We start from the raw sequence: 25,237 nt of genomic DNA on the forward strand, positions 1-25,237 counted from the left end.
ATTTTCAAACCTTTAAACAAAGGATTTTGTACAATTAATAGTTTGCAGAGGAACAAATTACTTTAGAGAAAATAATTAGTAAATGAAAATATTTTAATTAATACATATATTTGCTAACGTCAAGACATATAATAAAAGGAAATGTGTATCTTGCTAATTCCATTTGGCCTTTAATTATTCTCCTAGGATGTTTTCCTCAGTGTCCTTCTGAAAGACCATTTTTGAGAGAGGACAACAGGAAATGTGTTACAGAGGCAGAATGTCTTTCTCTCTGTACTTATGATGGCAAGATATACACGACTGGAGATGTGATGTACGATACCACAGATGGGAATGGTACATGCTTTACAGCTGTGTGTGGATCCAATGGAGAGATAATAAGAAGCATTAATAAATGTATGACAACAACTACACCATTCACGTTCACAACTCCACCCCAAACACCAACACCTTCATCACCCGAGACATATACTTCTGTTACTGCTGCAACACCTTCGACAGAGAGGCCACCAACATCCGAATTGCAAAGGCCAAAAACAACTACTACAACTTCTGGTCCAACAACAAAAACATCACAAGGAATTTCTACTGCTGAAACACCATCTACAGTATTACCACTTCCAACATCCACAGCAACTACAACTGCTAGTCTGCCAACTTCAACATTACCTGGAGTTACCACTGCTGGTACAACTGAAACTACATCTACAAAAATGCCAACACAAAAAAAAACAGAATCCCCATCAACAGCTATTACAACTGCAGGACCACCAACATCTCCTGAAGTTACTACTACTGTTACTGGTGAAACACCATCTACAGTAGTGCCACCTTCCACAACAAAAATAGTGCCGTTGACAGATACCACAACTGTCAGTCCACCAATACCAACAGCACCACAAATATCAACTACTGCTGTTACTGCTGAAACACCATCTACAGAAATGCCACTTCACACAACAACAGAAACTCCATCAACCGTTACTACAAATGCTGCACCACCAACACCACCAGCAACTAAAGTTACTACTGCTGTTACTGCTGAAACACCATCCACAGGAACACCACCTTCCACAAAAACAGAAACCCCATCAAGAGCAACTACAACTGCTGCACCACCAACACCAACGGCTCCTGAAGTTACCACTGCTGTTACTGCTGAAAGACCATCTACAGGAACACCACCTCCCACAAAAACAGAAACCCCATCAATCGCTACTTCAACTGCTGCACCACCAACACCAACATCTCCTGAAGTTACTACTGCTGTTACTGCTGAAACACCATCTACAGGAACACCACCTTCAACAAAAACAAAAACCCCATCAACAGCAACTACAACTGCTGCATCACCCACACCAACAGCTCCTGAAGTTACCACTGCTGTTACTGCTGAAACACCATCTACAGAAATGCCACTTCACACAACAGAAACTCCATCAACCGTTACTACAACTGCTGCACCACCAACACCAACAGCTCCTGAAGTTACTACTGCTGTTACTGCTGAAACACCATCCACAGGAACACCACCTTCCACAAAAACAGAAACCCCATCAATCGCTACTACAACTGCTGCACCACCAACACCAACATCTCCTGAAGTTACTACTGCTGTTACTGCTGAAACACCATCTACAGAAATGCCACTTCACACAACAGAAAGTCCATCAACCGTTACTACAACTGCTGCACCACCAACACCAACAGCTCCTGAAGTTACTACTGCTGTTACTGCTGAAACACCATCCACAGGAACACCACCTTCCACAAAAACAGAAACCCCATCAACAGCAACTACAACTGCTGCACCACCAACACCACCAGCACCTGAAGTTACTACTGCTGTTACTGCTGAAACACCATTTACAGGAACACCACCTTCCACAAAAACAGAAACCCCATCAACAGCAACTACAACTGCTGCACCACCAACACCACCAGCACCTGAAGTTACTACTGCTGTTACTGCTGAAACACCATCCACAGGAACACCACCTTCCACAAAAACAGTAACCCCATCAACAGCAACTACAACTGCTGCACCACCCACACCAACAGCTCCTGAAGTTACGACTGCTGTTACTGCTGAAACACCATCTACAGAAATGCCACTCCACACAACAACAGAAACTCCATCAACCGTTACTACAACTGCTGCACCACCCACACCAACAGCTCCTGAAGTTACTACTGCTGTTACTGCTGAAACACCATCTACAGGAACACCACCTTCAACAAAAACAGAAACCCCATCAACAGCAACTACAACTGCTGCAGCACCAACACCAATATCTCCTGAAGTTACCACTGCTGTTACTGCTGAAACACCATCCACAGAAATGCCACTTCACACAACAGAAACTCTATCAACCATTACTACAACTGCTGCACTACTAACACCAACTGCTCCTAAAGTTACCACTGCTGTTACTGCTGAAACACCATCCACAGGAACACCACCTTCCACAAAAACAGAAACCCCATCAATCGCTACTACAACTGCTGCACCACCAACACCACCAGCACCTGAAGTTACTACTTCTGTTACTGCTGAAACACCATCTACAGGAACACCACCTTCCACAAAAACAGAAACCCCATCAATCGCTACTACAACTGCTGCACCACCAACACCAACATCTCCTGAAGTTACTACTGCTGTTACTGCTGAAACACCATCTACAGGAACACCACCTTCAACAAAAACAGAAACCCCATCAACAGCAACTACAACTGCTGCACCACCAACACCACCAGCACCTGAAGTTACTACTGCTGTTACTGCTGAAACACCATTCACAGGAACACCACCTTCCACAAAAACAGAAACCCCATCAACAGCAACTACAACTGCTGCACCACCAACACCACCAGCACCTGAAGTTACTACTGCTGTTACTGCTGAAACACCATCCACAGGAACACCACCTTCCACAAAAACAGAAACCCCATCAACAGCAACTACAACTGCTGCACCACCCACACCAACAGCTCCTGAAGTTACCACTGCTGTTACTGCTGAAACACCATCTACAGGAACACCACCTTCCACAAAAACAGAAACCCCATCAATTGCTACTACAACTGCTGCACCACCAACACCAACAGCTCCTGAAGTTACTACTGCTGTTACTGCTGAAACACCATCTACAGAAATGCCACTTCACACAACAACAGAGACTCCATCAACCGTTACTACAACTGCTGCACCACCAACACCAACAGCTCCTAAAGTTACTACTGCTGTTACTGCTGAAACACCATCTACAGGAACACCACCTTTAACAAAAACAGAAACCCCAATAATTGCTACTACAACTGCTGCACCACCAACACCAACGGTTCCTGAAGTTACTACTGCTGTTACTGCTGAAACACCATCTACAGGAACACCACCTTCAACAAAAACAGAAACCCCATCAACAGCAACTACAACTGCTGCACCACCAACACCAACATCTCCTGAAGTTACCACTGCTGTTACTGCTGAAACACCATCTACAGGAACACCAACTCCCACAACAACAGAAACCCCATCAATCGCTACTTCAACTGCTGCACCACCAACACCAACATCTCCTGAAGTTACTACTGCTGTTACTGCTGAAACACCATCTACAGGAACACCACCTTCAACAAAAACAGAAACCCCATCAACAGCAACTACAACTGCTGCACCACCCACACCAACAGCTCCTGAAGTTACCACTGCTGTTACTGCTGAAACACCATCTACAGAAATGCCACTTCACACAACAGAAACTCCATCAACCGTTACTACAACTGCTGCACCACCAACACCAACAGCTCCTGAAGTTACTACTGCTGTTACTGCTGAAACACCATCCACAGGAACACCACCTTCCACAAAAACAGAAACCCCATCAATCGCTACTACAACTGCTGCACCACCAACACCAACAGCTCCTGAAGTTACTACTGCTGTTACTGCTGAAACACCATCTACAGGAACACCACCTTCAACAAAAACAGAAACCCCATCAACAGCAACTACAACTGCTGCACCACCCACACCAACAGCTCCTGAAGTTACCACTGCTGTTACTGCTGAAACACCATCTACAGAAATGCCACTTCACACAACAGAAAGTCCATCAACCGTTACTACAACTGCTGCACCACCAACACCAACAGCTCCTGAAGTTACTACTGCTGTTACTGCTGAAACACCATCCACAGGAACACCACCTTCCACAAAAACAGAAACCCCATCAATCGCTACTACAACTGCTGCACCACCAACACCACCAGCACCTGAAGTTACTACTTCTGTTACTGCTGAAACACCATCTACAGGAACACCACCTCCCACAAAAACAGAAACCCCATCAACTGCAACTACAACTGCTGCACCACCAACACCAACATCTCCTGAAGTTACTACTGCTGTTACTGCTGAAACACCATCTACAGGAACACCACCTTCCACAACAACAGAAACCCCATCAATCGCTACTTCAACTGCTGCACAACCAACACCAACATCTCCTGAAGTTACTACTGCTGTTACTGCTGAAACACCATCTACAGGAACACCACCTTCAACAAAAACAGAAACCCCATCAACAGCAACTACAACTGCTGCACCACCAACACCACCAGCACCTGAAGTTACTACTGCTGTTACTGCTGAAACACCATCTACAGAAATGCCACTTCACACAACAACAGAGACTCCATCAACCGTTACTACAACTGCTGCACCACCAACACCAACATCTCCTGAAGTTACCACTGCTGTTACTGCTGAAACACCATCTACAGGAACACTACCTTCCACAACAACAGAAACTCCATCAACCGTTACTACAACTGCTGCACCACCAACACCAACAGCTCCTAAAGTTACTACTGCTGTTACTGCTGAAACACCATCTACAGGAACACCACCTTTAACAAAAACTGAAACCCCAATAATTGCTACTACAACTGCTGCACCACCAACACCAACGGTTCCTGAAGTTACTACTGCTGTTACTGCTGAAACACCATCTACAGGAACACCACCTTCAACAAAAACAGAAACCCCATCAACAGCAACTACAACTGCTGCACCACCAACACCAACATCTCCTGAAGTTACCACTGCTGTTACTGCTGAAACACCATCTACAGAAATGCCACTTCACACACCAACAGAAACTCCATCAACCGTTACTACAACTGCTGCACCACCAACACCAACAGCTCCTGAAGTTACTACTGCTGTTACTGCTGAAACACCATCTACAGGAACACCACCTTCAACAAAAACAGAAACCCCATCAACAGCAACTACAACTGCTGCACCACCAACACCAACATCTCCTGAAGTTACCACTGCTGTTACTGCTGAAACACCATCTACAGAAATGCCACTTCACACAACAACAGAGACTCCATCAACCGTTACTACAACTTCTGCACCACCAACACCAACTGCTCCTGAAGTTACTACTGCTGTTACTGCTGAAACACCATCTACAGGAACACCACCTTCCACAAAAACAGAAACCCCATCAATCGCTACTTCAACTGCTGCACCACCAACACCACCAGCACCTGAGGTTACCACTGCTGTTACTGCTGAAACACCATCTACAGAAATGCCACTTCACACAACAGAAACTCCATCAACCGTTACTACAACTGCTGCACCACCAACACCAACAGCTCCTGAAGTTACTACTGCTGTTACTGTTGAAACACCATCTACAGAAATGCCACTTCACACAACAACAGAAACTCCATCAACCGTTACTACAACAGCTGCACAACCAACACCAACAGCTCCTGAAGTTACCACTGCTGTTACTGCTGAAACACCATCTACAGGAACACCACCTCCCACAAAAACAGAAACCCCATCAACTGCAACTACAACTGCTGCACCACCAACACCAACATCTCCTGAAGTTACTACTGCTGTTACTGCTGAAACACCATCTACAGGAACACCACCTTCCACAACAACAGAAACCCCATCAATCGCTACTTCAACTGCTGCACCACCAACACCAACATCTCCTGAAGTTACTACTGCTGTTACTGCTGAAACACCATCTACAGGAACACCACCTTCAACAAAAACAGAAACCCCATCAACAGCAACTACAACTGCTGCACCACCCACACCAACAGCTCCTGAAGTTACCACTGCTGTTACTGCTGAAACACCATCTACAGAAATGCCACTTCACACAACAGAAACTCCATCAACCGTTACTACAACTGCTGCACCACCAACACCAACAGCTCCTGAAGTTACTACTGCTGTTACTGCTGAAACACCATCCACAGGAACACCACCTTCCACAAAAACAGAAACCCCATCAATCGCTACTACAACTGCTGCACCACCAACACCAACAGCTCCTGAAGTTACTACTGCTGTTACTGCTGAAACACCATCTACAGGAACACCACCTTCAACAAAAACAGAAACCCCATCAACAGCAACTACAACTGCTGCACCACCCACACCAACAGCTCCTGAAGTTACCACTGCTGTTACTGCTGAAACACCATCTACAGAAATGCCACTTCACACAACAGAAAGTCCATCAACCGTTACTACAACTGCTGCACCACCAACACCAACAGCTCCTGAAGTTACTACTGCTGTTACTGCTGAAACACCATCCACAGGAACACCACCTTCCACAAAAACAGAAACCCCATCAATCGCTACTACAACTGCTGCACCACCAACACCACCAGCACCTGAAGTTACTACTTCTGTTACTGCTGAAACACCATCTACAGGAACACCACCTCCCACAAAAACAGAAACCCCATCAACTGCAACTACAACTGCTGCACCACCAACACCAACATCTCCTGAAGTTACTACTGCTGTTACTGCTGAAACACCATCTACAGGAACACCACCTTCCACAACAACAGAAACCCCATCAATCGCTACTTCAACTGCTGCACAACCAACACCAACATCTCCTGAAGTTACTACTGCTGTTACTGCTGAAACACCATCTACAGGAACACCACCTTCAACAAAAACAGAAACCCCATCAACAGCAACTACAACTGCTGCACCACCAACACCACCAGCACCTGAAGTTACTACTGCTGTTACTGCTGAAGCACCATCCACAGGAACACCACCTTCCACAAAAACAGAAACCCCATCAACAGCAACTACAACTGCTGCCCCACCAACACCACCAGCACCTGAAGTTACTACTGCTGTTACTGCTGAAACACCATCTACAGGAACACCACCTTCAACAAAAACAGAAACCCCATCAACAGCAACTACAACTGCTGCACCACCCACACCAACAGCTCCTGAAGTTACCACTGCTGTTACTGCTGAAACACCATCCACAGAAATGCCACTCCACACAACAACAGAAACTCCATCAACCGTTACTACAACTGCTGCACCACCCACACCAACAGCTCCTGAAGTTACTACTGCTGTTACTGCTGAAACACCATCCACAGGAACACCACCTTCCACAAAAACAGAAACCCCATCAACAGCAACTACAACTGCTGCACCACCAACACCACCAGCACCTGAAGTTACTACTGCTGTTACTGCTGAAACACCATCCACAGGAACACCACCTTCCACAAAAACAGAAACCCCATCAATTGCTACTACAACTGCTGCACCACCAACACCAACAGCTCCTGAAGTTACTACTGCTGTTACTGCTGAAACACCATCTACAGAAATGCCACTTCACACAACAACAGAGACTCCATCAACCGTTACTACAACTGCTGCACCACCAACACCAACAGCTCCTGAAGTTACTACTGCTGTTACTGCTGAAACACCATCCACAGGAACACCACCTTCCACAAAAACAGAAACCCCATCAATTGCTACTACAACTGCTGCACCACCAACACCAACAGCTCCTGAAGTTACTACTGCTGTTACTGCTGAAACACCATCCACAGAAATGCCACTCCACACAACAACAGAAACTCCATCAACCGTTACTACAACTGCTGCACCACCAACACCACCAGCACCTGAAGTTACTACTTCTGTTACTGCTGAAACACCATCTACAGGAACACCACCTCCCACAAAAACAGAAACCCCATCAACAGCAACTACAACTGCTGCACCACCAACACCAACATCTCCTGAAGTTACTACTGCTGTTACTGTTGAAACACCATCTACAGAAATGCCACTTCACACAACAACAGAGACTCCATCAACCGTTACTACAACTGCTGCACCACCAACACCAACATCTCCTGAAGTTACCACTGCTGTTACTGCTGAAACACCATCTACAGGAACACTACCTTCCACAACAACAGAAACTCCATCAACCGTTACTACAACTGCTGCACCACCAACACCAACAGCTCCTAAAGTTACTACTGCTGTTACTGCTGAAACACCATCTACAGGAACACCACCTTTAACAAAAACAGAAACCCCAATAATTGCTACTACAACTGCTGCACCACCAACACCAACGGTTCCTGAAGTTACTACTGCTGTTACTGCTGAAACACCATCTACAGGAACACCACCTTCAACAAAAACAGAAACCCCATCAACAGCAACTACAACTGCTGCACCACCAACACCAACATCTCCTGAAGTTACCACTGCTGTTACTGCTGAAACACCATCTACAGAAATGCCACTTCACACACCAACAGAAACTCCATCAACCGTTACTACAACTGCTGCACCACCAACACCAACAGCTCCTGAAGTTACTACTGCTGTTACTGCTGAAACACCATCTACAGGAACACCACCTTCCACAAAAACAGAAACCCCATCAATCGCTACTTCAACTGCTGCACCACCAACACCACCAGCACCTGAAGTTACTACTGCTGTTACTGCTGAAACACCATCTACAGGAACACCACCTTCAACAAAAACAGAAACCCCATCAACAGCAACTACAACTGCTGCACCACCAACACCAACAGCTCCTGAAGTTACCACTGCTGTTACTGCTGAAACACCATCTACAGAAATGCCACTTCACACAACAGAAACTCCATCAACCGTTACTACAACTGCTGCACCACCAACACCAACTGCTCCTGAAGTTACCACTGCTGTTACTGCTGAAACACCATCTACAGAAATGCCACTTCACACAACAACAGAGACTCCATCAACCGTTACTACAACTTCTGCACCACCAACACCAACTGCTCCTGAAGTTACCACTGCTGTTACTGCTGAAACACCATCTACAGAAATGCCACTTCACACAACAGAAACTCCATCAACCGTTACTACAACTGCTGCACCACCAACACCAACAGCTCCTGAAGTTACTACTGCTGTTACTGCTGAAACACCATCTACAGGAACACCACCTTCCACAAAAACAGAAACCCCATCAATCGCTACTTCAACTGCTGCACCACCAACACCACCAGCACCTGAAGTTACTACTGCTGTTACTGCTGAAACACCATCTACAGGAACACCACCTTCAACAAAAACAGAAACCCCATCAACAGCAACTACAACTGCTGCACCACCAACACCAACAGCTCCTGAAGTTACCACTGCTGTTACTGCTGAAACACCATCTACAGAAATGCCACTTCAGACAACAGAAACTCCATCAACCGTTACTACAACTGCTGCACCACCAACACCAACAGCTCCTGAAGTTACTACTGCTGTTACTGTTGAAACACCATCTACAGAAATGCCACTTCACACAACAACAGAAACTCCATCAACCGTTACTACAACAGCTGCACAACCAACACGAACAGCTCCTGAAGTTACTACTGCTGTTACTGCTGAAACACCATCTACAGGAACACCACCTCCCACAAAAACAGAAACCCCATCAACTGCAACTACAACTGCTGCACCACCAACACCAACATCTCCTGAAGTTACTACTGCTGTTACTGCTGAAACACCATCTACAGGAACACCACCTTCCACAACAACAGAAACCCCATCAATCGCTACTTCAACTGCTGCACCACCAACACCAACAGCTCCTGAAGTTACTACTGCTGTTACTGCTGAAACACCATCCACAGGAACACCACCTTCCACAAAAACAGAAACCCCATCAATTGCTACTACAACTTCTGCACCACCAACACCAACTGCTCCTGAAGTTACCACTGCTGTTACTGCTGAAACACCATCTACAGAAATGCCACTTCACACAACAGAAACTCCATCAACCGTTACTACAACTGCTGCATCACCAACACCAACAGCTCCTGAAGTTACTACTGCTGTTACTGCTGAAACACCATCTACAGGAACACCACCTTCCACAACAACAGAAACCCCATCAATCGCTACTTCAACTGCTGCACAACTAACACCAACATCCCCTGAAGTTACTACTGCTGTTACTGCTGAAACACCATCTACAGGAACACCACCTTCAACAAAAACAGAAACCCCATCAACAGCAACTACATCTGCTGCACCACCAACACCCCCAGCACCTGAAGTTACTACTGCTGTTACTGCTGAAACATCATCCACAGGAACACCACCTTCCACAAAAACAGAAACCCCATCAACAGCAACTACAACTGCTGCACCACCAACACCACCAGCACCTGAAGTTACTACTGCTGTTACTGCTGAAACACCATCCACAGGAACACCACCTTCCACAAAAACAGAAACTCCATCAATTGTTACTACAACTGCTGCCCCACCAACACCAACAGCTCCTGAAGTTACTACTGCTGTTACTGCTGAAACACCATCTACAGGAACACCACCTTCAACAAAAACAGAAACCCCAATAATTGCTACTACAACTGCTGCACCACCAACACCAACGGCTCCTGAAGTTACCACTGCTGTTACTGCTGAAACACCATCTACAGAAATGTCACTTCACACACCAACAGAAACTCCATCAACCGTTACTACAACTGCTGCACCACCCACACCAACAGCTCCTGAAGTTACTACTGCTGTTACTGCTGAAACACCATCTACAGGAACACCACCTTCAACAAAAACAGAAACCCCATCAACAGCAACTACAACTGCTGCACCACCAACACCAACGGCTCCTGAAGTTACCACTGCTGTTACTGCTGAAACACCATCTACAGGAACACCACCTTCCACAAAAACAGAAACCCCATCAATCGCTACTACAACTGCTGCACCACCAACACCAACGGCTCCTGAAGTTACCACTGCTGTTACTGCTAAAACACCATCTACAGGAACACCTCCTCCCACAAAAACAGAAACCCCATCAACTGCAACTACAACTGCTGCACCACCCACACCAACAGCTACTGAAGTTACTACTGCTGTTACTGCTGAAACACCATCCACAGGAACACCACCTTCCACAACAACAGAAACCCCATCAATCGCTACTTCAACTGCTGCACCACCAACACCAACATCTCCTGAAGTTACTACTGCTGTTACTGCTGAAACACCATCTACAGGAACACCACCTTCAACAAAAACAGAAACCCCATCAACAGCAACTACAACTGCTGCACCACCCACACCAACAGCTACTGAAGTTACTACTGCTGTTACTGCTGAAACACCATCCACAGGAACACCACCTTCAACAAAAACAGAAACCCCATCAACAGCAACTACAACTGCTGCACCACCAACACCACCAGCACCTGAAGTTACTACTGCTGTTACTGCTGAAACACCATCCACAGGAACACCACCTTCCACAAAAACAGAAACCCCATCAATTGCTACTACAACTGCTGCACCACCAACACCAACATCTCCTGAAGTTACCACTGCTGTTACTGCTGAAACACCATCCACAGGAACACCACCTTCCACAACAACAGAAACTCCATCAACCGTTACTACAACTGCTGCACCACCAACCCCAACAGCTCCTGAAGTTACTACTGCTGTTACACCATCTACAGAAATGCCACTTCACACAACAGAAAGTCCATCAACCGTTACTACAACTGCTGCACCACCAACACCAACTGCTCCTAAAGTTACCACTGCTGTTACTGCTGAATCACCATCTACAGAAATGCCACCTCCTACAACAGCAGAAACACCATTAACAGCTACTACAATTGTCAGTGCATCGAGACCAACAGCACCACAAATATCTACTACTGCTGTTACTGCTGAAACACCATCTAGAGGAACACCACCTCCCACAAAAACAGAAACCTCATCAACTGCAACTACAACTGCTGCACCACCAACACCAACAGCTCCTGAAGTTACTACTGCTGTTACTGCTGAAACACCATCTACAGAAATGCCACGTCCTACAACAGCAGAAACACCATTGACAGCTACTACAATTGTCAGCCCACCGATACCAACAGCACCACAATTGTTTACCTCTGCAGTTACTGAAACACTGTCTACTAGAACACCACCTTCCACAAAAACAGAAACTCCATCAACAGCTACTACAACTTCTGCACCAACAACACCAACTACTCCTGAAGTTACCACTGCTAATACCGCTGAAACACCATTGACAGAAACAACAACCTGTTACTGCACATTTGCAAATCAAACATTTCCACCTGGTAAGAATGTTATAATATAAGTCTTTCATATTTCCCATACAGTTTTGGGGAGCTTGTGAAATTCCTGAGCTATAATCTAAACCACATTTTGTTATTCCATAGAGTCCGTCATCTACAATAAAACAGATAAAGCGGGTTGGTGCTACTTTGCTTACTGTAACTCCAATTGTGTTAGTGAAATAACACAGAAGCCATGTCCTCAGACTACTACGATTCCACTTTCAACAGTTCCAAACGACTGTATCGATGTCAACAAAAAGGTTAAAAGAAAAACCTTACTCATGTACAAAATGCATTTGTAATTTGTAAATAGATAACCAGTACTGTTCATCTTCATTGATCACTTTTATTTGAAACTTTAACAGAATGGAGAGTCATGGAATGAAGGGTGTACCACTAAAAACTGCATAAATGGCAAAGTCACCACAAGCCCTGTACAGTGTGACTCTGCAGATTCTGACATACCTACATGTGCCAATGGGCTTAAGCCTGAGAAGGTTTATTATAATAATGGCTGCTGCACTAAGTACGAGTGTTCATGTGAGTTTAAACCATGTTCCATGAAACTTGTTTAAATTAATAAATATTATGTATGATAAAAAATTATTAACAGTGTCCTTAGAAATGCACCCTACTTTACTTTGGTTCTTGTTTTCTGAATCAACAGGTCAATGCAGTGGCTGGGGTGACCCTCATTACAGTACTTTTGATGGAACATATTATGTATTCCAAGGGATCTGCGACTATGTGTTGGTCCAAGAAATCATTCCAAGATACAATATCAGTGTCCATGTTAAAAACAATTATTGTGAGGCTACAAATAAATATGCTTGCCAAGATTCTGTGATTGTGAAGTACAAAGGCTATGAAATCAAGCTAGCAAGTAACACTGAACAGATTCAGGTGAGTCAACCACAAAGATCACATACTTTTGAAAGACTTGCTCTAAAATGCATTTACTTATAATTAAATACATTATCACTGCCCTGCTGAAAAATCCAGCTTAAACCAGCCTAGGCTGGTTGGCTGGTTTTAGCTGGTTGACCAGGCTGGTTTTAGAGGGGTTTTGGCCATTTCCAGGCTGGTTTCCAGCCATTTCCAGCCTGGTCTTAGCTGGTCAGGCTGGAAAAATGACCAGCTAAATCCAGTTAAAACCAGCTTGACCAGCCTGGTTTAAGCTGGACATAGCTGGTTTTGGCTGGACTCCCAGCCTGGCTAGGCTGGTCAAGCTGGTTTTAGCTGGTCATCTCCCAGCTTGACCAGCTAAGACCAGGCTGGAAATGGCTGGAAACCAGTCGACCAGCTAAAACCAGCCTAGGCTGGTTTAAGCTGGATTTTTCAGTAGGGTGCTAAAATGACTTGACATACTGTAACTAGCACATATATGCTAGAATGGAAAAAAGTAACCCAAGTCCCTTAAAATCCCTTTTGCCTACAGGTCTCTGTCAATGATGTTGTGAAGGTCCCAACTTTCTTGAATGAAGACTTCTCCATTACAACCTCTGGCATGGCAGTAATTCTGAACATCAAAGAAATCAAATCTGAGATTGTAGTCAGTCATCAAGGCTTTAAGATCAATCTACCATTCTCATACTTTAAAGGCAATACAGAAGGACAATGTGGTAAGTACAGCATGACGCCTTTCCAGCAATAAATGTAATCATGATGAATTAAATTTCAGGCAAAAACTTTCCCAGATAAAAAAATTGCTGAAAGGATGTTAATATTTTAGGTGTTTGTGACAATGATGCCACAAATGACTGCCGACGTCCTGATGGAACAATTGATCAGTCATGTGAGCAAATGGCAGCATTGTGGGCAGATTCTCCAGGATGTGAATCTCCAACACCACATCCTAGCGAACCTATTCCTACCTGCACAGCACAAGTCTGTGAGGTCATCAAGAGCGAGTAAGGAAAAGCTAACCATTTTTTACCTCTTCACCACAGGTCATTTGGATCACCTAAATTGCAACCCTGCTGAAAAAAACAGCTTAAACCAGCCTAGGCTGGTTGGCTGGTTTTAGCTGGTCATTTTCCAGCCTGACCAGCTAAGACCAGGCTGGAAATGGCTGGAAACCAGCCTGGAAATGGCCAAAACCCCTCTAAAACCAGCCTGGTCAACCAGCTAAAACCAGCCAACCAGCCTAGGCTGGTTTAAGCTGGATTTTTCAGCAGGGAAGCTAAACAAACTTACACAATAGGTTGAGCCAGTGTAACTGTATCCAGTTGAGTTCCCTCAGACAATTTTAAACAACCCCTTTATCCAACATTAGTCAGCCAACTGGTTGTATTAACCAAACTTACTAGTTTAAATGTGCCAGTGTTATTTTATCCAGCCCACACATATCAATCCAATTAGAATTCCAAAATACCAAAAGATAAGGATCGAAGATACCAAAATAATGACTGTTTCCAAACAACTCCTCTCCATTGGTCCGCAAACATATAGTTTCCCCCCAAACTCATGCCAATTTGTATCCAAGCCACTCAGACCACTCAAAAACTACAATTCTATTTGATATCAAATTAATGACTATTTCAAACAAGCCCTGAATCCGCAATTGGTCAGGGAGTTGACTCCTAAACTTAGCTTATTCAGAGCACGCAAACAAACTGTTATTGAATCTAATCCCAAGATAATGTCCATAATAAAACACCCCAGTTATCTACCATTGAACCATCAACATAGTTGCACCCCAACGGTTTAGCCAATGTTATTTTATCCAGTCCATTCAGACTCAAACAAATTACAAATTATCAATCTATGATATACTTCAGTTTACGTTTCCTCCCTAACTTTTGTACTTTTTCCAGTTTGTTCAAGAGCTGCCATGACATCGTTCCCTATCAAAGCTACTATGAGGCATGTAAATATGATGTGTGCTACAAAAGAAATGATACCATGGCCTGCGCTAGTTTAGAGGCCTATGCACAGCTATGTGGTCTAAAGTCTGTCTGTGTGGATTGGAGAGGCTCAGATGACCTCAACGGACAGTGTGGTAAGAAAGCACTATGAACCCACCATAGCAAATCTTTTAATTCTGATTGCATCCCGAATCTCCTAATTGTCAACGATTTATAGGATACAACTGTGGTGATCACAAGGTCTACCAGGCATGTGGGCCTAAAGTGGAAAAAACCTGCAGTACAAGGTAACAACTCTCCATCACATATCAATAGGTGGAGCTGTACTGACTTCACTGCATTGTTAACATTGTGCTTGACCTACAATCAGATACAACGAGATGTTTGCGGACAATGGCGATCAAACGTTCATGGAAGGTTGTTTCTGTCCTGAAAACACATATCTACTTAGTTCAACAACCGATCAATGTACACCTACTTGTGGTAAGTATTACAACTTTATTGACTTTTTCTGTATTTGTTACATTAATATGCCTTGAGATCAAACTGTTTTGTATTTCCTACATGTAGACTGCATTGGCCCGGATGGATTACCAAGACAGGTTTGTCATTGCATTACATTTTCCAGGATAGCAAACTTAAATCTAGTCCTTATACCTAAGATTGATAAATGTATGTAAATACCAAAGCTAAATCATTACACTATAGCAAAACAACACTAACATTAATAAAAGGGCAGATATTACAGTTGTTTTACTCTTGTAACCAAAGTATATCTTGCATTTGAATACTATCAGCTCAGTTTTTGACATCAGTCATAATCCCAACTCACATATAACTATTTTTAATTTAGCCTGGAGACTCGTGGGTTGTCAACTGTACAACATACAAGTGCTCAAGTGAGAGTTTTGGTGTTGTCCAAGAGCCTATGAACTGTCCAAAAATAAAGCCCTGTCATGAAGGATACAAAAGCGTAATTGAAAACTGCTGTCCAACCTGTGGTGAGTATCCAAATACAACTACAATCATATAGCTAAACATTCATTCATTCATTCATTTTCTTGTCGGCTTAGTCCGATTATTAATCCGGGGTCGCCACAGCGGAATGAACCGCCAACTTATCCAGCAAGTTTTTACACAGCGGATGCCCTTCCAGCTGCAACCCATCCCTGGGAAACATACACACACACATTCAAACACTACGGACAATTTAGCCTACCCAATTCGCCACTGCTTCGCCCTATAGCTAAACAGACTAAATTGAATAAATATGGCCACAATCTGACTTTGTTTATGATTCATTACAAACAAAAACAAAATCATTGATATTCATAATAATTCATGAAAAGGCAAAAGCCAAGCAAACATTTTGTGTGTTTAATAGATGTCTAATAGATGTCTAAGCATAGATGTCTTGGTTAAAACGAGGTCAAATTTTTGCTGTTTATGGAAATCTTATAGACGTCTAACATAAGTTCAAAAGTAGACTCAAAAAGACAGAAATGAACGATATAAAGGAGTGTGTAATCTGCCTATTCAGTCTATTTAACAACAAGTCTATTTTTGGACTTTTGTTAGACATCTATTATATGTCTACACACAAAATTGCTTGGTGGGAAACAGCTATCTTTAAGCCAAAAAGATGGGGGAAATGCTAGCCAATATAATCAGTCATTCCTTTATTTATTGTTTATTATTTAAAATAATGTCAATGATTATTAGTACAGATTATCTGAAAATATAACCACATGGAATTAGAGCCTGTAAACTAGGTATGCTCCGATCAATCAGCCGGAGATCATTCTATGACTCGATTTTATGACTCGATTGGTACTCGCTAAACTGGCCAATCACATGAACTGATTGTAAGTGTTTGTTTATGGGCTTACAAGCAGAGGAAGATCCATTTTTACTTCTAATGCATCAATATGCGCTCCAAATTTTTTTTGATCGAGACATGTTGAATTCTTCTTCCATCATTTGCAGTGTTTTCAATTTGCATTGTTAGCCATTATTCATAGCAGGGGGAAAAGTGCTTTATGCTATGGCAAAATTATATAAAGCTTGAACCATTAGAATCGGTACTCGGTATTGGCTCCAAAAATCTTGATCGGAGCATTCCTACTGTAAACACTCCATATAAAATGCAACAAAAAACATTTCACCCTCATTTAAATAATCCGTTCTGCCCATTCAGTCTGTGATACCAGCCTGTGTCCAATGAAGTGTGATGTGGGATATGAGCTTTCAGAAGAAATACCTGAACACCATTGCTGTCCACACTGTGGTGAGTCTCAAAAAATGTACACTAGCATTTTAAAACTTCAAATATCTTTTTTTCTACAAATAATACCAATTATGTCCCTTTACAACTTATGTGATTTAAAGAGCTTTAATGCAACCCACTTAACACACCAAAGTAGCAAAAACTGTTATAATAGTAGTTTAATTCAATTTTCAATGGTTCTAAACCTTTATGAATGTATTTTTTCTCTTGAACACAAAACAAGATGTTCTGAAGATTGGTGGAAAAATAGCATCCACCGACATGCAAAAAACTAATGTCATTGAATTGACAAGTAAAGTCAGTGGCTGTTTTTTCCAACATTCACTCTAACAAATGCTGGGTTCAACACAATTCCCTAATGTTATCCCAAAACAAATCGATTAAGTTAACTTAATCATTCTTACAAATTTAAGTGGATTGAACATAAAACAATTAAGTTGTTCCCAAAAAAAAAATACTAAGAATTGTGTTGTTTTAATTCATTTTAGATAAGTAGTTTAAACAAGCAGCAAATGTCATTTTTTGAGTGTAATTCAACAGAAGAAACTGGTTTGGAACAAGTGGCAGATGATGACAGAACTTTTATTTTTGAGAGAACTATGCCTTAAGCAATTTCTGACACTGTATATTTCTTCTGTCTAGTGCCGAAAGACGTTTGTGTGCACAATAACACTGAGTATCAGGTGAGTTGCTGAGTTTATACTAACTAGTAACACCAACAGTAAAATGTTCTCTAATAATGAGTTTTTGTTTGTTTGTTTGTTTGTTTGTTTGTTTGTTTGTTTGTTTGTTTTTTGTAGCCTGGAGTTAAAATCCCCACAGAGCCTTGTATGGAATGTCACTGTCATATGGATAAGGATAAAGATATGGATGAAGACAGACATAGTAAACTACACACTGTGACTTGTGTTAAAAAAGTCTGTACACCTTGCTCTGAGGTAATCATTTCAACTGATGTTAGTGATTAAAATACATTGGGAAAGATTTATATTCTGAATTCCAACAGTAATTTTTGAGTTCTGAAGCATACACATCATAAGCTCCTACATTCAATGTTTCCAAATGATTGAGTAAAATTTGATTGAATCTTTTTTGTGCTCCAAGGGCTTTGAGCTTGTGGAACAAGAAGGAGAGTGTTGTGGAACGTGCAAGCAGAAGTCCTGTATTTATACAGCGCCAGATAACACCACTCACACTCTTCAGGTACAAACCTTTCTTCATTTGTCTACGCATTTATTCAAACAAACCTTCTTTATTTGTTCTGCAGTACTTATTTCAGCCTATATCTCCCTTTAATTCTTTTAGCCTGGAGAGGTCAAAAGTCATCACAAATGTGAGACTCTTACCTGTCGTGAAATTGATGGTGTGTTTGTGACAGAGAAGATCAAACCTAAATGCCCTGACTTTAATCCTGATGACTGTGAGGCTGTAAGTAGTGGTTGATAAGATATTACCATTAATCAAATTTCCACTTTGTTTGCTGTTATATGTACTCTTCATGAATATGTATTAACTCAAGTTCTCAAAGAATATAGTCAAATTTCACTCAACCCAATTCTTAAGTAATCTTTATACAATTAAGTGAAGTTTATTTATAAACTAATTTCGAGAGGATCACGTTTGCTTGCAGCCGGTCCCGCATTATACAATTTCTGATTCGCCGATCAGACGATTCCTAAGCCACTATAAATACCCTAAGTTCCATATAATAGCCATATTCTAGGGATGTAACGGTATCAGAATTTCACGGTACGATAATACCTCGGTATGAATGGCACGGTACGGTATTTATTGAATAATTTACAGGAAAAAACAAAACTAATGAAAAGACTCGAAAAAAGTGCCAAAAGTGTTTATTTACCTTAGCACTGAACATATCAATGACATACAAATCAGCCATCTATCTGTAAGTTTCAAAACAGGAACTTCAATTTTTCAATTTTAATAACAAAAAACTGTTAAACCATATTAAAAAAATAAAGTTTCAATTTAGTATTGTTTAAAACTCATCACATTCAACATTTCATCACTCACTCACTTAGATAGAGATGGGTTTTTTTAAGGAAAATTATCATATAACTATAATCTGGTAAAAGCTGGGATCACTGGGCATGTCCCCTGCATCAGAAAAAAAAACCCTCTCATTTGGGACTGAGGTTTCTGGGACAGAGAGATATGATTTAGCCAAGGTTGACAACAGTGGGTAACGCTGTGCATTGTCTTTCCACCACTTGAGAGGACAAGTCATGAGTGAGATAGAGGTCTCTTTGCGGTACAAGTCAATGTCTGCATTAATCTAACAAGTGTGCTGTGTTCTGCAGTCCCCATGACTGTTTTTAGTCGTATTCCCTGACTTATATTTCACCACAGTCTGGCAGTGCCTGCATTTTGTTTTTTACTTTGTCTGTCACCTTTTCTCCTTTTTCGTATCTTTTTAGAAAGAAACCGAAATGCTTCCACACATCCGATTTAAAACCCGCTTTAGGTTCGATCATTTCCAGCTCTTTTTCTTCCCCGCTACTAGCAACACACTTCATTTCCGCATTACTGGATCTGTAGTGACAAAAGACAGCAAAGGATGATGGCCACGCCTAGGCTGATGGGAATTGTAGTTCCCGCTACCTCCCGTTCGCTTCATTCGCCTAAGCAAACTTTTCTCAGAAATATAGTTTTATTGAGTCATGCGCCTACGGTAATATTGAAAAAAATTACTATTGCGGTATGACGGTATTTACAATATTGTTACATCCCTACCATCTTCGTTTTGAAGAATCCCCACTTCCACCCCTACTCCTCCTCCTTTCCTAGATGGGTGGCATGTTGGCCCAGTGGTTAGCACTGTTGCCTCACACCAAGAACGTCACTAGTTCTAGACCTTACCAAGCCAGTCGACGTCTCTGTGCAGAGTTTACACGTTCTCCCCGTGCTTACATCGGTTTCTCCCGGGTTCCTCGATTTCCTCCCATCGTCCAAAAACACGCAACTTAAGTTTATTGACTAATCCAAATCTGCACCATAGACATGCTCCTAGTAGGTAGTTATCTCTTAAAAGCAATCACTAGCTGTTCATTAGCTACTACAGCATAGTTCTCAAGATCTACCTGAGCTCAAACTCCCCTCTCGCCTTACAAATGGGAGGGAGCCCTGGACTCGAGGATCTTATGAGCTTAGGACAGCATGCCGAACTAGCTTTAAAATCAATCATCAGCTAAATGTGATTTCTTGAAATAAAATACTCAAAGCTTGAATGTTTTGAAGCACCAATGGAAGATAATTTGCTCATTTCATTTGATGCAGACACCAGAATGGGACATTTAACTTTTAACTCTTACAAGAATGTAAAATACAAATATTACAATACCAATAACTTATTAATAATACACTTCAACAGTGTGTGTGATTGTGGTTTATTTTCCACTAATGCTGAAATCTTTGACTGTTTTTAAAGGGAACTGAGAGATTTGATGACGACGGATGTTGCAAGATCTGTAAGAAACTCTTTAGTTGATGTTAATTATTTGCTTATATATGTATATGTCTGCATATATAATAGCTATTGACCACTACCACTAATGCTTGTCCAATTCTGTATTTCCTTAGGCAAGCCAAAGATCTGCATTGTTCGTAAAAACACCACACATGTGAATGCAAATGACTGCAAGTCCATCAGCCCTATAGAAGTGACGTCCTGCAGTGGTCACTGTGGCACCCAATCAATGTAAGGACACATGCACATCTAACAGCCACTATATGGGAATTTTTTGTCTCACCAAACACAAGTGGACAATGAGAAATTTAAGTGTAAATGGAGTCTGAAATGATCCAGAGGATGTCAAAAATGCATTTGATGTTCGTATTGCTATGATTCATATAGCTTTCATAGTGTAAAAAAAAAGGAGATCAACTCAAATAATTCCAATAGCCTTTATAATCCAGCTACTTATCCAATTCTAAAGCATGCTATAGCTAGACTGGGTTTTATACTTTGATGTCTGAAATTGATTGGTTTGAAAGCATTTAGCATTCTCACATAGTCGTCTTTAAAGTTATTATGCAAGTTGTAGTTATGTAACGATATAAAAATTTCATGGTACGGTAATACCTCGGTATGAATGGCACGGTACGGTATTTATTAAATAATTTACAGGAAAAACAAAACTAATGAAAAGACTCGTAAAAACTGCCAAAAGTGTTTATTTACCTTAGCACTGAACATATCAATGACATACAAATTAGCCATCTATCTGTAAGTTTTGAAACAGGAACTTCAATTTTTCAATTTTAATAACAAAAAACTATTAAACCATATTAAAAAAATAAAGTTTCAATTTAGTATTGTTGAAAACTCATCACATTCAACATTTAATCACTCACTCACTTAGATAGAGATGATTTTTTTAAGCAAAATTATCATATAACTATAATCTGGTAAAAGCTGGGATCACTGGGCATGTCCCCTGCATCAGAAAAAAACCCTTTCATTTGGGACTGAGGTTTCTGGGACAGAGAGATATGATTTAGCCAAGGTTGACAGCAGTTGGTAACGCTGTGCATTGTCTTTCCAACACTTGAGAGGACAAGCCATGAGTGAGATAGAGGTCTCTTTGCGGTACAAGTCAATGTCTGCATCAATCTAACAAGTGTGCTGTGTTCTGCAGTCCTCATAACTGTTTTTAGTCGTATTCCGTGACTTATAGTTCACCACAGTCTGGCAGTGCCTGCATACCGTTTTTTACTTTGTCTGTCACCTTTTCTCCTTTTTCGCATCTTTTTAAAAAGAAACCGAAATGCTTCCACACATCCGATTTAAAACCCGCTTTAGGTTCACACACTCCATTTCCGCATTACTGGATTTGTAGTGACAACAGACCGCAAAGGATAATGGCCACGCCTAGGCTGATGGGAATTGTAGTTCCCGCTACCTCCTGTTCGCTTCATTCGCCTAAGCAAACTTTTCTCAGAAATATAGTTTTATTGAGTCATGCGCCTACGGTAATATTGAAAAAAATTACTATTGCGGTATGACGGTATTTACAATATTGTTACATCCCTAGTAAGTTGTGCTACTTAGAAATGGAGCTAATTAGAGCATGTTCATCTTGCACAGGTATTCAATGGAAAACAGCATCATGATGCACAGCTGTTCTTGCTGCAGAGAGGAGAAATTCGTCACTCGTCAAGTGAAGCTGAAGTGTGCCGATGGCAGAGAGATCGTCCACGACTATGTTTACATTGAGAGCTGCACATGCACTCCTACCAAGTGTGGTGATTAGACAGCATGAAGACTGATTTAAATAAAGCTGACCTTAATCAAAGCTTTTCCTTTGATTACTGCTGATTTGTGATAAATTACTTAAGAAAATAATACTTGAAGTAATAATAAAAGCAATGTGTGTGTGCATGTGTGTGTGATCTATCAAAACTTCTTCATGCCTTTTTTCTAGGGATATGGCTTTCACTTTAAATGTTTACTTCTGTTTTTTTCAAGCTTTTTTCTATGATGTAATGACATTTCTAAATATTTGTAATGGAATTAGGCGAATGATGAACTCAATAAAGAGGTCAACCAGCAACAATTTAATTTCAGTGCATTCAATTTCCCAAATAAAGGGTCAAAATCATCTATACTAAGTTTGGTCACATTCTCAACTGCTTTTATTCATGCATTAATTTTCCCTCGGCTTAGTCTCTTGTTTATCAGGGGTCACCACAGCGGAATGAACCACCAACTATTCCGGCATATGTTTCTCGCAGCAGATGCCCTTTTAGCCGCAACCCAGAACTGGGAAACACCCATACACTCCCACATTCACACACACTCATACACAATGGCCAATTTAGTTAATCCAATTCAACTACAGCACATGTGTTTGGACTGTGGGGGAAACCGGAGCACCCGAAACCCACACCAACATGGTGAGAACATGCAAACTACACACAGAAATGCCAACTGGCCTAGCCAGTGTCCTGACCTTTTATCCTACCGATCAGATTAAGCTGCCAACACTGTATTTGAATAGTACTTGGGTTGAGGTTAGGGAATGGGTGGGTTAGAGCGATATTACAGCTTCATATCACACTAATCCACATTGAAATTTACACTGGTAGCAAAATCTGATGGGTAACATATTGCGTCATCAAAATGTGCAACCAAATTTTTGAATAGGAGATAGGACAATCTAACAAGGACATATTGACAACACCAGCACTCAAACCAGCGACCTTCTTGCTGTGAGGAAACAGTGCCGCCCAACTGCATTTATGTTTCTCTAATTTTTTCAGCTTGGTTTTAATTAAATAATGTTGGCTACATACAGTGTATGCTAGTTTTATTTTCTAATAGAAGAATTTAATGTTGACACTGAGGCATTAGAGACATTTAGGCGTTTCTTAAGAAAGTACATTACAAAACATCAATACATAACCTATGTGTTCAATACATCAAAACTTATAGCTATTTGTATACAATATGTAGCACAAAATCTTAAATATGTTGGGTTTTGAATCGAAATGTTCAATAATATAATACGTAATTGTGCAAGCTTAAATATAGAAATGTGTAAGAATTTCTGAATGAATTTGGAGGCCATATTCCTCTGATTCTAACTGGCCTTAGATAGAAATATGCTAACTCACCTGTCAAGGAACTTTATCACCCACTCCTTTGCTGCTAAATTATTTGCTATAACTCTCAATCACTGTATATTATATAATCTTTTACATCATCTGTTTCATAAGCATACAATTTTACAGTCTGTGAAGCAAACACAATCCTGAAGACCATTTTACCAGAATTTATTTCAGACTAATTGTGATTGGTCTTTCTAGCAAGCGGTGACAAAAGTTACATAAATCACGCAATGATGTAAGCAAGAACAACAAGGTATAGGAGGTAATTTTAAATCATTTTAACCCCAATAAAGATTTAAATTAACACTAAGTAAGCTTGAAGAAACAATAGAACATGAATAAATAATTAAAACAAACGTAAACATAAAAGTGCCGTTAGCCCCGGCCAACCATAGATATATACACTAGATATCGCATATGGGACCCTGAGCATGCGTCAATAGCGCCGCCACATTGGTACAGTGCTCCCAGGACAAATGTCATTCAGCCGCACTATACAAGACAGTGTTGCTACGTGAAGATGTGGGACTTTAGCGCTGTCTACGGGTCTAGTAACGAGCAAACAAAGAAAACAAAGCACAAAGGCAGAACATTTCATAGGTAAGATTAAGTTTTTTACGTTTTTGTACGTTCTGAACTTTTTTGTGCCAAACAGGTAACGTTATTGATGATAATACAGTGCATTCACCATAAGGCAAAGTAGCTCCAACTCGCACTAAATACTCGGCTTAAGCTAGTTTTGTTTAATAAAATCAGCAAACAATGCAAAAGAAATATGACAACGAGATGCTGCGCTGCCAGAAACTTGTATTATTGTCTGCTAGTGAACGAGTGTAATCACTGATCAATGTAGAAAAGTGATGTCAAATTATAATTTTCGTAATTAAAAAAATGCATACTAACATCTAGGAAAACTCTCAATCAT

General features: G+C 41.6%; 2 protein-coding genes across 2 annotated transcripts in view; both read left to right on the forward strand.

The window, feature by feature from the left end:
• Positions 1–23,263, forward strand: part of muc5.2 (mucin 5.2) — a 37,057-nt gene extending 13,794 nt beyond the window's left edge. Inside the window, exons 28-46 of the mRNA XM_068217494.2 lie at positions 187–12,528; positions 12,631–12,788; positions 12,894–13,068; positions 13,196–13,431; positions 13,967–14,150; positions 14,261–14,438; positions 15,345–15,529; positions 15,613–15,682; positions 15,766–15,878; positions 15,966–15,997; positions 16,249–16,396; positions 17,593–17,682; positions 18,325–18,365; positions 18,483–18,620; positions 18,787–18,885; positions 18,988–19,110; positions 21,131–21,170; positions 21,283–21,400; positions 22,790–23,263. Of these exons, the coding sequence (XP_068073595.2) occupies positions 187–12,528; positions 12,631–12,788; positions 12,894–13,068; positions 13,196–13,431; positions 13,967–14,150; positions 14,261–14,438; positions 15,345–15,529; positions 15,613–15,682; positions 15,766–15,878; positions 15,966–15,997; positions 16,249–16,396; positions 17,593–17,682; positions 18,325–18,365; positions 18,483–18,620; positions 18,787–18,885; positions 18,988–19,110; positions 21,131–21,170; positions 21,283–21,400; positions 22,790–22,955 (14,636 nt within the window). The 3' untranslated portion in view covers positions 22,956–23,263. The remainder of the gene's footprint in view (positions 1–186; positions 12,529–12,630; positions 12,789–12,893; positions 13,069–13,195; positions 13,432–13,966; positions 14,151–14,260; positions 14,439–15,344; positions 15,530–15,612; positions 15,683–15,765; positions 15,879–15,965; positions 15,998–16,248; positions 16,397–17,592; positions 17,683–18,324; positions 18,366–18,482; positions 18,621–18,786; positions 18,886–18,987; positions 19,111–21,130; positions 21,171–21,282; positions 21,401–22,789) is intronic.
• A 1,446-nt stretch (positions 23,264–24,709) lies between these two features.
• The window catches only part of fanci (FA complementation group I), a 32,375-nt gene continuing 31,847 nt past the window's right edge, over positions 24,710–25,237 (forward strand). The window contains exon 1 of the mRNA XM_073941745.1: positions 24,710–24,912. The gene's annotated coding sequence lies outside the window, so the exon portion shown is untranslated. The remainder of the gene's footprint in view (positions 24,913–25,237) is intronic.

The sequence above is a fragment of the Danio rerio genome, chromosome 25 (assembly GCF_049306965.1).
Source record: "Danio rerio strain Tuebingen ecotype United States chromosome 25, GRCz12tu, whole genome shotgun sequence".
Taxonomy (NCBI): Eukaryota; Metazoa; Chordata; class Actinopteri; order Cypriniformes; family Danionidae; genus Danio; species Danio rerio.